This window comes from Ovis aries, chromosome 6 (genome assembly GCF_016772045.2).
Source record: "Ovis aries strain OAR_USU_Benz2616 breed Rambouillet chromosome 6, ARS-UI_Ramb_v3.0, whole genome shotgun sequence".
NCBI classification, from domain to species: Eukaryota; Metazoa; Chordata; class Mammalia; order Artiodactyla; family Bovidae; genus Ovis; species Ovis aries.
Window position 1 is genome coordinate 45,433,648 of NC_056059.1, and position 12,916 is coordinate 45,446,563.

Consider the following 12,916-nt stretch of genomic DNA (forward strand, 5'->3'; position numbering starts at 1 on the left):
ATTCTGATGGGCGGGGCCATGCTCAGTAAATCTTTAATTCAATTTTCTGTTGATGGGTGGAGCTCTGTATATATATAGTATATATTACATACTATAGACATTGACTGTTTCATCTACAATATTCATGTGTTTACTGCAGTTACATAATAAGTCTTGAAACTGGGTAAACTAATTTCTCCTACTTCATTTTTTTTCAAAATTGTTTAGCCTATTGTAGTTTTCTCACCTATCCTTATGAATTTCAGAATAATATTGTCCAAACCTACAAACATCTGACAAAGATATGCTGTAAATATGGGTATAAGTGACATTTTTACTAAGTTGAGTCTTCAGCTATTTTTATCAGTCGTGGCTGGTGATGGTGGTTATGTTGCCTTTTGGATTTTTAACCAGACCAAATCTTTGCTGCACTGCTAAGAGTCATCTGCGGTCATAATCTTCACAGAGTGTAAGGGGAAACTCCCGGACCTCATGGACTATACAGTCTGTGGAATTCTCAAGGCCAGGATACTGGAGTGGGTAGCCTTTCCCTTCTCCAGGGGATTTTTGCAACCCAGGGATAGAACCCAAGTCTCCCCCATTTCAGGTGATTCTTTACCAGCTCCTGGCTATATTCTTACTCAAGGAGGGTACTCACGGATCCTAAGGTACTAAGGCTGAGGCAGAAAATAGGTGAGCTTACTGCACAGGGTCCAACAAGTTGCCTGTCAACCCATCCCGTCTCCCACTCACTCCCAGGAGAGGGACCTCCTAGCCTCCAGCTAGCAAGGGACAGGGTTTAGGGGCATGACTTCCGCTCCAGCGGCCGAAGTTCCTCCTAGCAGCGTGGGGGCGCTCTAAAGTGGCTGCAGGCCCAAGCGGCGCTCTTTCTCAGCCTCTTTGGTCCGGACTGAGGCTTTCGGGACGGCGGTGGGAAGATGGCGACCTCCAGGGACCAGCTTGGAACCTTGGAGGCAGAGGGGAGTTCGGGTCATCGGGGATACTCGGGAGTCGAGGTGGTGCTTTCTTCTGATCCTGCCACCCCCGCCCCGCTGTGCCCTCACGGTGGGTCCGCGTCTGGGCTCAGCCTGGCTGTCTGGCGCCAAGGGGCGTGGTTAGCCTGAGGGTGCCTGGGGCATTTAGGGCTCCCGAATTTTTATCTGCCTCTCTCTCCCACTGAGTATGGTTCTAGAAGACGCTCCTTCCTCTGGAAGTTGTGCTTTGCCACTTACTTAAGAAACCTTCAAAGAAGCCTTCTTGTTGTGATTTTGGCTCCATCGCGGTTACGTCTTTTTTGAAGGGACGAGGCAGAGGCTAGGCACAAAGGATGTATGTTATTGAGTAATTCCCATTGCGAAGTACTTTGATATTTCATTTGTTGATTTGCTTTATTTTTAGTTAAAAAAAAGTTAGGGAGGCGCGAAATCATGAATTCTTGCTTAGAAACCAGACCCAGTTTTTCTCTAACTCGGGGAGAGAGAGTGTGTCCAAATCTAAATGCTAAGAGTTTTACTGAAAAGGTAACTGAGCGGAGGTAACAAAGTGCTCAGTTGTTCGAACTCTGTTGTTGTGTCAGGACCTAGACGGTTCACCATGTGGACTGCAACTGTACTGACACTAGCGTTTTCTTTCTGGAGAGACTGGTTTTCGAAATATATTTCCTAAGTAGTCAGTGCCTGAATGTTGTGACTTTCGGTTAAAAAAAAAATTATCGAAGTATTGCATTTAATTATGACAACCTATGCATAAAACTAAAACATTTTATTTGAGGTCGGTGAAAACTAGAAACTTGATATCGATGACTGACATGTTTTTTCTTATTATGGAACTAGGACCCACTCTTCTGTTTGCAAAAGTGAACCAAGGGAAAGAAGAAACACGGAGGTTTTATGCCTGTTCAGCTTGTAGAGATAGAAAAGATTGTAATTTTTTTCAATGGGAAGATGAAAAGGTATATCAGCTTTCTGGATATATTTATTTATTTTTGATGTGTGTGACATTTTGTTGAGAATGTATGAGATAAACCTCTTAAGAGATGAAGATACCATGTTTTTTGGTCCAGAGATTGGAGTTTATATTTACTTTGAACTTACTCTGACTACTGATGTCTTAAACTACTGTCTCAAAGAATGAATTTCCTTTAAAACTTTCTGAGGTATTAATACTGAGTTTGCAAATATAGATTTCTTCCTGAAGAATGCAGGTCATGATCATTCCAGGAAATGTTTTAGAAAAACCCTTTTTGGGAAGCGTTTGCATCAAACATCCTTTTTTCAGCTACTGGATGGCTGAGGAAGGCACTTAGAGATACATTTATGAGCTTGGTATCCTCTTGGCTTAGTGCCAATTCAAGTTTCTGAAAGTTTTGACTAGAAAACTTTCAGCTTTGTTAGGTTTATTGGGAAACAGTCTGTGTGCCACTCTTTTGTAGACTTTTTAAGATCACTGTGTCTGAATTAATCTCTCAGTGATTCAATACATTGTTTGCTGTTTCAAACTGGTCTAGAGTTTCCCCAGCTTAATGTCTTTTGTTTTCCCCCGAAATGAATGCTTGTTTACAGCTTTGAGCTGCCTGAGTTTTTGGCTTCTTGGTGTTCGAATATGATACTTTATCTAGGATGTTAGCCAGTTTGATGATTTACTAAGTGGATTTTGTACTATCTTTCAGTTGTCAGGAGCCAGACTTGCTGCCCGGGAAGCCCATAACCGAAGCTGTCAGCCTCCTTTATCCCGAGCTCAGTGTGTGGAAAGGTACTGATGGGGTGTCACTTTTAATTTATTATCCCATTGTTGATTTTTTTCTCTGTGCCTTTAAGTTTACTTTAAGTAATTAGTGTATTTTTGTTGTGGTAAAATGTATATTTAACATTTAGCAATTCAGTTCAGTCCAGTCGCTCAGTCGTATCCAACTCTTTGTGACCCCGTGAACCACAGCATACCAGGCCTCCCTGTCTATCACCAACTCTCTGAGTACACCCAAATCCATGTCCATTGAGTTGGTGATGCCATTCAACCATCTCATCCTCTGTCGTCCCCTTCTCCTCCTGCCCTCAATCCCTCCCAGCATCAAGATCTTTTCAGATGAGTCAGCTCTTTGCATGAGGTAGCCAAAGTATTGGAGTTTCAGCTTCAACATCAGTCCTTCCAATGAACACCCAGGACTGATCTCCTTTAGAATGGACTGGTTGGATCTCCTTGCAGTCCAAGGGACTCTCAAGAGTCTTCTCCAACACCACAGTTCAAAAGCATCAATTCTTTGGCGCTCAGCTTTCTTTAGTCCAACTCTCAAATCCGTACATGACCACAGGAAAAACCATAGCCTTGACTAGACTGACCTTTGTTGGCAAAGTAATATCTCTGCTTTTTAATATGCTGTTTAGGACTTCACTTTTCACTTTCATGCATTGGAGGAGGAAATGGCAACACACTCCAGTGTTCTTGCCTGGAGAATCCCGGGGACAGGGGAACCTGGTGGGCTGCTGTCTATGGGGTCGTACAGAGTTGAACGTGATTGAAGCGACTCAGCAGCAGCAGCCGATTGGTCATACCTTTCCTTCCAAGGAGTAAGCGTCTTTTAACTTCACGGCTGCAGTCACCATCTGCAGTGATTTGGGAGCCCAGAAAAATAAAGTCAGCCACTGTTTCCACTGTTTCCCCATCTATTTACCATGAAGTGATGGGACCGGATGCTATGATCTTAGTTTTCCGAATGTTGAGCTTTAAGCCAACTTTTTCACTCTCCTCTTTCACTTTCATCAAGAGGCTCTTTAATTCTTCTTCACTTTCTGCCATAAGGGTGGTGTCATCTGCATATCTGAGGTTATTGATATTTCTTCCGGCAGTCTTGATTCTAGCTTGTGCTTCCTCTAGCCCAGCGTTTCTCAAGATGTACCCTGTATATAAGTTAAATAAGCAGGGTGACAGTGTACAGCCTTGACATACTCCTTTTCCTATTTGGAACCAGTCTGTTGTTCTATGTCCAGTTCTATCTGTTGCTTCCTGACCTGCATATAGATTTCTCAAGGGGCAGGTCAGGTGGTCTGGTATTTCCATCTCTTTCAGAATTTTCCACAGTTTGTTGTGATCCACACAGCCAAAGGCTTTGGCATAGTCAATAAAGCAGAAATAGATGTTTTTCTAGAACTCTGTTGCTTTTTCCATGATCCAGCGGATGTTGGCAATTTGATCTCTGGTTCCTCTGCCTTTTCTAAAACCAGCTTGAACATCTGGAAGTTCACAGTTCACGTATTGCTGAAGCCTGGCTTGGAGTATTTCAAACATTACTTTACTAGCATGTGAGATGAGTGCAATTGTGCGGTAGTTTGAACATTCTTTGGCATTGCGTTTCTGATCACATGGACCACAGCCTTGTCTAACTCAATGAAACTGAGCCATGCCCTGTGGGGCCACCCAAGACGGGTGAGTCATGGTGGAGAGGTCTGACAGAATGTGGTCCACTGGAGAAGGGAATGGCAAACCACTTCAGTATTCTTGCCTCGAGAACCCCATGAACAGTGTGAAAAGGCAAAAAGATAGGATACTGAAAGATGAACTCCCCAGGTCGGTAGGTGCCCAGTATGCTGCTGGAGATCAGTGGAGAAATAACTCCAGAAAGAATGAAGGGATGGAGCCAAAGCAAAATCAACACCCAGTTGTGAATGGGACTGGTGACGGAATCAAGGTCCGATGATGTAAAGAGTAACATTGCACAGGAACCTGGAATGTTAGGTCCATCAATCAATGCAGATTGGAAGTGATCAAACAGGAGATGACAGAAGTGAATGTCGACATTCTAGGAATCAGCAAACTAAAATGGACTGGAATGGGTGAATTTAACTCAGATGACCATTATATCTACTGCTGTGGGCAGGAATCCTTTAGAAGAAATGGAGTAGCCATCCTAGTCAACAAAAGAGTCTGAAATGCAGAACTTGGATGCAGTCTCAAAAATGACAGAATAAAGTGGTGATAATTATATTAACAGTGTTGTGCAACCATCACCACTTCGTTTCATCACCCCAAACAAATTCTGTCACTGTTAAGTAATAACTCTCCATTGAACCTTCCTCCAGTCTGTGATAACCTCTAATCTACTTTTTGTCTCTATGAATTTGACCATTCTAGGTACTTCAGATAACAGAATAATCTGTATTTGTCCTGTTGTGTCTGGCTTATTTCACTTATAGTAGTGTTTTCAAGGCTTATCCATGTTGTAGCATGTATCAAAACTTCATCCTTTTTATGGCTGAATGACATTCATTTGTATATGTGTACCACATCTTGTCTATCCATCAGTGGATACCCAGATGTTTCCACCTTTTGGCCGTTGTATGTAATAGTCAACACATGTTGGTGTATGAATAGTTTGAGTCCCTGTTTTCATTTCTTTGTGTACATCCCTAGAAGTAGAATTACTGGATCATCATGGCATCTGGTCCCATCACTTTATGGGAAATAGATGGGAAACAGTGGAAACAGTGTCAGACTTTATTTTTTTGGGCTCCAAAATCACTGCAGATGGTGACTGCAGCCATGAAATTAAAAGACGCTTACTCCTTGGAAGAAAAGTTATTACCAACCTAGATAGAATATTTAAAAGCAGAGACATTACTTTGCCGACTAAGGTCCGTCTAGTCAAGGCTGTGGTTTTTCCAGTGGTCATGTATGGATGTGAGAGTTGGACTGTGAAGAAGGCTGAGCGCCAGAGAATTGATGCGTTTGAACTGTGGTGTTGAAGAAGACTCTTGAGAGTCCCTTGGACTGTAAGGAGATCCAGCCAGTCCATTCTAAAGGAGATCAGCCCTGGGTGTTCTTTGGAAGGAATGATGCTAAAGCTGAAACTCCAGTACTTTGGCCACCTCATGCGAAGAGTTGACTCATTGGAAAAGACTTTGATGCTGGGAGGGATTGGGGGCAGGAGGAGAAGGGGACGATCGAGGATGAGATGGCTGGATGGCATCACTGACTCGATGGATGTGAGTCTGAGTGAACTCCGAGAGTTGGTGATGGACAGGGAGGCCTGGTGTGCTGCGATTCATGGGGTCGCAAAGAGTTGGACATGACTGAGCGACTGAACTGAATTGAACTGATGAAAGTACTGTTTAGTTTTTGAGAAATTGCCAACCCGTTTTCTACAGTAGCTTCAACGTTTTATATCACCCCCCCCCCCCGCAGCAATGTAGGAGGGTTCCAATTTCTGCATGTCTTTGCTAACATGTATTATTATTATTTTTTGCTAGGATAGCCATCCTAGCAGTTGTGTCTTTGATTTTCTGTTTCCTTCTGTATTGATTTTTGTTTCCTTCTGTATTAATTTTTGTTTCCTTCTGTGTTAATGGTGTTGACCATCTTTTCAAATGCATTTTGGCCATTTATATATCTTCTTGGAGAAATGTCTATTCATGTCCTTTGCCTACTTTACCAAGGTCATCACTGTTTTTGTAGTTGAGCTGCAGGAGTTCTTTATATGTTCCAGGTGTGTGTGTGTGCATGCACTCAGTCGCGTCTGACTCTTTTGTGACCCCAAGGACTGTAGCTCGCCAGGCTCCTCTGTCCATGGGATTCTCGGGCAAGAATATTGGAGTGGGTTGCCATATATTACTCCAGGGGATCTTCGCAACCCAGGGATTGAACCTGAATCCCTTGTGTCTCTTGCTTTGGCAGGGGGATTCTTTACCACAAGAGTGTATCAAAGGGTCTCATCTTTCAATTTTTTTTGTTGTTGTTGCATGTGCTTTTGTTATCATAGCTAAGAATCATTGCCAAATCCAGTTTCATGATACTGTAATCTTCTTTATTGAAATAGTATTAATAAAAGAACTAAAATTTTTTTTAAAAAACTATAACATCTGTCTTTAAAAATCTGCAGTTTTAAAATGTTTTATTGGGTTAACTGGAATTGAGTCACAGGTTTAATTTGTTGGTAAACTTGTGAAGAAAATTCATCCCTTTCCTTTGTGGTAGGCATCGTGCTCTATGTACTGGGGGAAGCTTCGTTCAAAGCCTCTAGTCTGGGTTGCTGATGACAAACGGGTTTTCACTCTTGTGACAGCTCTTTCTGGTTACCTGGGTTGCTATGTTGAGAAAGATTCTGAAGTCTTGTCTAGCTTAAGTGGAAAGGATACTGGGATCTGTTAAAAGTGTCTTCCTGAGCTTTTAAAGTCCTTTGATGGAGGTGACTCTTTTAAAGATAGCTTGATTGCCCCTTAACTATAGTACTTAGTGATATCTACTTAATTTATGGGAATTAACTTGATATCTTCTTAATTTATGGGAATTAAATCAACAATGAAAAATGTTGAAAGGAGAATTGATGAAAATTGGGTACCACTGAGCCAGGCATCATGTGAGGTGTTTTCCATGTGAAGTGAAGTGAAAGTCACTCAGTTGTGTCCAACTCTTTGTGACCCCAAGAACTGTAGCCCACCAGGCTCCTCTGTCCATGGGATTCTCCAGGCAAGAATACTGAAGTGGGTTGCTGTTTCCTACTCCATGAGATACTATTTAATCCTGCCAAGGTGGTTTAGATGAAACTTGTGGCTTGGAGAAGTTAAGTTAACCTCATCAACTTCATACTACTAGAATGACTGAGCAGTGACTCAAACTTATGCCTCTCTGATTCTGAAGTAGTATTTTTAAGCATATAATTCAGTTCAGTTCAGTCGCTCAGTCATGTCCTACTCTTTGCAACCCCATGAATCACAGCACACCAGGCCTCCCTGTCCATCACCAACTCCCGGAGTTTACCCAAACTAATGTCCATCGAGTCAGTGATGCCATCCAGCCATCTCATCCTTGGTCGTCCTCTTCTCCTCCTGCCCCCAATCCCTCCCAGCATCAGGGTCTTTTCCGATGAGTCAACTCTTCACATGAAGTGGCCAAAGTATTGGAGTTTCAGCTTTAGCATCAGTCCTTCCAGTGAACACCCAGGACTGATCTCCTTAGGATGGACTGGTTGGATCTCCTTGCAGTCCAAGGGACTCTCAAGAGTCTTCTCCAACACCACAGTTCAAAAGCATCAATTCTTCGGCACTCAAAGCAGATAGTAATTAATATATGATGTGTAGTAATTTAATTTAAGGAGATTTGAGGATATAAAAGTTATATAGAGATATATTATTATGAGGTTATCATAATGAGATAGAATAAATGCAGAAAGTAGAAAGTAGGTTTTTCCCTTTGAAGCCATCGCTTTGGTCATTTTCTAGTACTTTCCTCCTGGCCTTTTTCCTGTGCAAAGGGGTTGTGGTCATAATGTGTACTTACTTTTGTACTCTACCATATCACTTTTAGCTAATAAGCATGTATTTCATGTTATTGCATAAAAATACTGGTGATTCAGTTAAATTCCGTAAGAAAATTTACATGATCTTCTTTCCTTACATAATAAGATTTTAGCCTGGAGCTAAACCACTGTGCAAATCTTTGTACTGCCAGAGTATGGTTTTTGATACTGAAGAATTTTTGAAATACATATTTCATGATAATTAGAAATAAAAACACTGGCTAGAATATGAAAATATTAAAATTTTTTCAAAAGGTTATTTCCTGGGGGCTGTAATTTCATCTGTTCTAGTACTGATAATTGAGAGCTTGTCTTAAATCATCTGTGATCCAAAACCTCAGATTTTGTTCCCCAGGCCTCTGTCCATTTATCTATCTTTCCATCCATCCAATCATTTATTCATTCTTTGTTGAGGACTCAAAAAAAACTTAAAATGCTAGTAATAATGGAGTTGAGATATATTTAAAAATAATACACTGCAAAGAAGATGTACTATGTTGCCAGTATTCTTAGAAAAACTGTACTGTGGAAGGTCAGAAGCTTTACACATTATTTGTGCCTTCACTAACTGATTCAGTTTAAGGATATGGTATTTAAATAGATTTTGGAGGATTGGTAAAAGTTTACACTTTTTGAAGTGCAGTGTCATTGATTTTACTGCATCACTTTATAGCTGATGCTCTTATTTATGCTTTCTTATTTGCTTGCTTCAGAGTGAAAAGTTTGAAATTAATCATTCTTCAAAATTAAAAATGTTGCCTTTCTCAAACCAAAGCTTATTAAATTACCTGTTCTATGCTATTAATTGCTTATTCTTTTAGTGTGTCTTCAGTTTGAGACTAGCAAATTATTCTTGCGTGTAATGAACCTAAAGATGACATACTATTACTTGAGATTATAATTGTTTTCTAATTTAATTTTATACAACTCATTTGTGTTATCTTATTAAGTAACTATATTTGAAAGTGTTAAAATGCATTTAAACATTATACCTATTTTATAAAGCAAACTTTTCATCTGTTACTGACATAGCATTAGCTTTTCATTGATTTAGTTTTGGAATTGTTAAAAGAACAATTGTAGTTATTGAGATAAATAGACTTTTGTTACTTGATTTTTATTATGGAACTGGCAGTGCTGTACAGACTTCTAAGTTCTACAATATAGGATTTGATAATCATTTTCCTAATTTTACTCTTTGAACCATGCTTTATATTTCATATGTGTTCAGCTGACTGGTTTACATTTTGTGCCTGAAACTTGACTTTCCTTACAGTTTTTAGCTGCCTGTTATGTATTCTATTATGTAGTATGTTGGCATCTTTATCATGATCCCTGAAGTCTTAGAGAAGATTTATTTTAATGCTAAAATCAGCATTAATTTATGTGCATCCAGATAGTTTTGTTTAGTTGGTAATTCATTTGGTTATATTTTTTTCAGAGCTCATTTAAACTCAGATTTTCAAGGTCTGCTATTAGGGAAATGCCATAAACATAATTTGTCTACTCTTGGAAAGACAAATGGAACATCAAATGGAGATCAATAAAAGTGACATTCAGAATGCTAGCCTGCAGTTTGTGAGTCATGCTGAGCCGTGCAGCAGAATGAATTTCTTCTTGCCCCCGGGAGTGTGTAGTAAGTGCAGATGAGGAGGGAGCACTGAGTAATCCTTCGCTCTGGAGAGTCTCATGTTCTTCCTGCCAAGCTTAAAAAAAGCTCTTGTGTCTGAATGTTACATAAAGCCACGTCGTTGAATGATGACGTAATTTTGAATAGAAATATGCCTAAGATCTCAGTTGATCTTGTCAAGAGAAGGTTACTAAACTAGCAATAAAAACTTTCTGAAGGATAGCTTTGACCAGACACAAAATATGTAAGTGGAGGTTCATTTAACATTGTTCTTTTTCTTTTCTTAAAAATAATTAAACTTAGTGGCTTAAGATAGTTCCGTGTAGTTAGTGAATTGCCACACTAGCCCCTGGCTTTGAACTTTCATCTCTTCCTGGTGATTTGCACTTTGTCCTGCCTTCAGTTGGCTTCAATGGGTGTGTGATAGGCCTGTTTTTAAGTAGCAGAAGCTGACATAGCATTATCTCTTTGGGGAGCTTCCTTTCTCCTTTTTCCTGTAAAGCCTTTGATTGCTTTTGTCTTTCATTCAATGATGAGTGTTTACTTCTCTGATATCAAAAGTGTGCTTCGGTTTCCAGGGCTTCTTCAGGTGGTGCTAGCAGTAAAGAACCCGCCTGCCAATGCAGGAGTTGTAAGAGATGTGGGTTTGACCCCTGGGTTGAGAAGATCTCCTGGAGAAGGGCATGGCAACCGACTCTAGTATTAACGCCTGGAGAATCCCAAGGACAGAGGAGCCTAGCGGGCTACAGTCCATAGGGTCGCAAAGAGTCAGACACAACTGAAGCAACTTACGTGCTTCCGCTCTGTTGCTCTGGTTTGGTCCTTGACTGCAGGCACAATAACTTTGTGTGTCAGGACTGAGTCATAGGATGATGGCAGTGACGCTCCACCTACAGTCTGGCTGATGGCAGTTTTAAATCATGTCTCAATATCCTCGATGCTAAAATATGAAAATGTATGCATCTTCTGCTAAGTCGCTTCAGTAGATGTGATGAAATAGGTTGATTGGATTTTGCTTTTGTGATCCAGTCTTTCTTCTAATGGGTGGGTTTATTTAGCCCATTTTAATGGTAGGTATGATAGATACGCTTGGTCCTGGTTTTGCTGTATGATATTTATTGCTTCTTTTTATTCTCTTTCACTCTATGGTCTATGTTTGCTTTTTTTGACGTGCGTTTCTTCTGTATTATTGTTTTCATGGTTGCCTTTGTGGTTTTTTAAACCAGATTTAATTTTTTTTATATATTGCCCTCATCTAAAAATGAGAAATGGTGACTTTATATATTTCTTCTTCTGTCTTTCCTTCTCTATAGTTACTATCTGATTTCAGTTGATTATTTCTTTTTAAGGTTAACCTCATACCTTTGATTGTTGCTTATAGCACTTTTACTTGATTTTTCAGTTTTAAATTATATCTTTTGGCCTATGGCTCTAAAACATGAGAAAATCAGTATGCTTCTACTAACTCCCACTTTCTCTTCCCCTTCCTTTGCTGGTTTTATTTGGATTTTGTTTCCATTTTATACTCTGATACTCATATTTTTTTCTCATTTTAGTCTGTGGTCAAATGGATTTAGTGCTGACTGACAGTCTACTGTTGTTTCATTTGGCTGAAATTTATCCTCCAGCAGTTTTCATTCTTTCATAAAAAAACCTTTGATTAATTAAAAAATAACTGACATCAAAATATCCATGTGGCTATTGTGTGATTCCATTTATATTAAAACATGTATTAATCATAATAACTTCTTTACTGTACAACTTTTGTTTTCCAATAGCTAATAACAGTTTTGGGCTTATTTGTTTTGTATGACTATCTGTTTAATTATTTATGTGCTTCAGAAATGATTCAATTGCAAACTCTCTGCCTGTTGTCTGAACTCTCTCAAAACATTCAGATGTAGCATAATCTCTCAGCTTCACCTTCTTGAAGAAATCTGAACTGCTCCTGACTGGAAAAGTTGCCCTTTCTCCTTGACATCCAGCTGTCCAGCAGTTTCTGCATGAAGTAACCAGATTACATAACTGTATAACCCCTATTCTTCCAAGTCCAAAAATATTTAATGCCTTTATTCTTTGTTGTTGTGGGGTTTTTTTACAATTAGAAATTTAATCTCTATTTTTTCTTTTACACATATATATATTTTAATTAAAGTATACTTGATTTACAATGTGTTAATTTCTGGTGTACAGTAAAGTGATTTGGTTTTATATGTTGTTGATCAGTTGCTAAGTTGTGTCCAACTCTTTGTGACCCCATGGACTAAAGCACTCCCAACTCCCCTGTCCTGCACTATCACCTGGAGTTTGCTCAGATTCATGTCCATTGAATTGGTAATGTCATCCAACCATCTCATCCTCTACTGCCCTCTTCTACTTCCCCCTCAATCTTTCCCAGCATCAGGGTTTTTTTTCAGTGAGTTTCGGCTCTTCACATCAGGTTGCCGCAGAATCGGAGCTTCAGCTTCAGCATCAGTCCTTCCAATGAATATTTAGGGTTAATTTCCTTGAGGATTGACTGATTTGAACTCCTTGCGATCCAAGGACTCTCAAGAGTCTTCTGCAGAATTGCAGTTCAAAAGCATCTATTCTTCAGCGCTCAGCCTTCTTTATGGTCCAACTCTCACATCCGTACATGACTACTGGAGAAACAAACCGTAACTTTGGCTGTATAGACCTTTGTCAGCAAAGTAATGTCTCTGCTTTTTAATACACTGTTTAGGTTGGTCATAGCTTTCCTTCCAAGGAACAAGCATCTTTTAATTTCATGGCTGCAGTCACTGTCTGCAGTCATTTTGGAGCCTAAGAAAATAGACTCTATCACTGTTTTCATTTTTTCCGCATCTGTTTGCCATGAAGTGATGGGACCAGCTGCCATGATCTTCATTTTTTGAATGTTGAGTTTTAAGCCAGCTTTTTCACTCCTCTTTTACCCTCAGTAAGAGGCTCTTTAGTTCTCTTCACTTTCTGCCATTAGAGTTTTATATATATATATATATATATATATATATATATGTGTGTAT

The 12,916-nt window shown here is 39.7% G+C and overlaps 1 protein-coding gene across 6 annotated transcripts in view; it reads left to right on the plus strand.

Annotated features, from left to right (window-relative positions):
- The first annotated feature begins 891 nt into the window (after window positions 1–891).
- Window positions 892–12,916, plus strand: part of ZCCHC4 (zinc finger CCHC-type containing 4) — a 58,786-nt gene continuing 46,761 nt past the window's right edge. For all 6 annotated transcript variants that reach the window (XM_004009747.5, XM_012179757.4, XM_060416932.1 and 3 more), the window contains exons 1-3: window positions 892–1,044; window positions 1,812–1,930; window positions 2,648–2,730. In XM_004009747.5, the coding sequence (XP_004009796.1) occupies window positions 918–1,044; window positions 1,812–1,930; window positions 2,648–2,730 (329 nt within the window). In that variant the 5' untranslated portion in view covers window positions 892–917. The remainder of the gene's footprint in view (window positions 1,045–1,811; window positions 1,931–2,647; window positions 2,731–12,916) is intronic.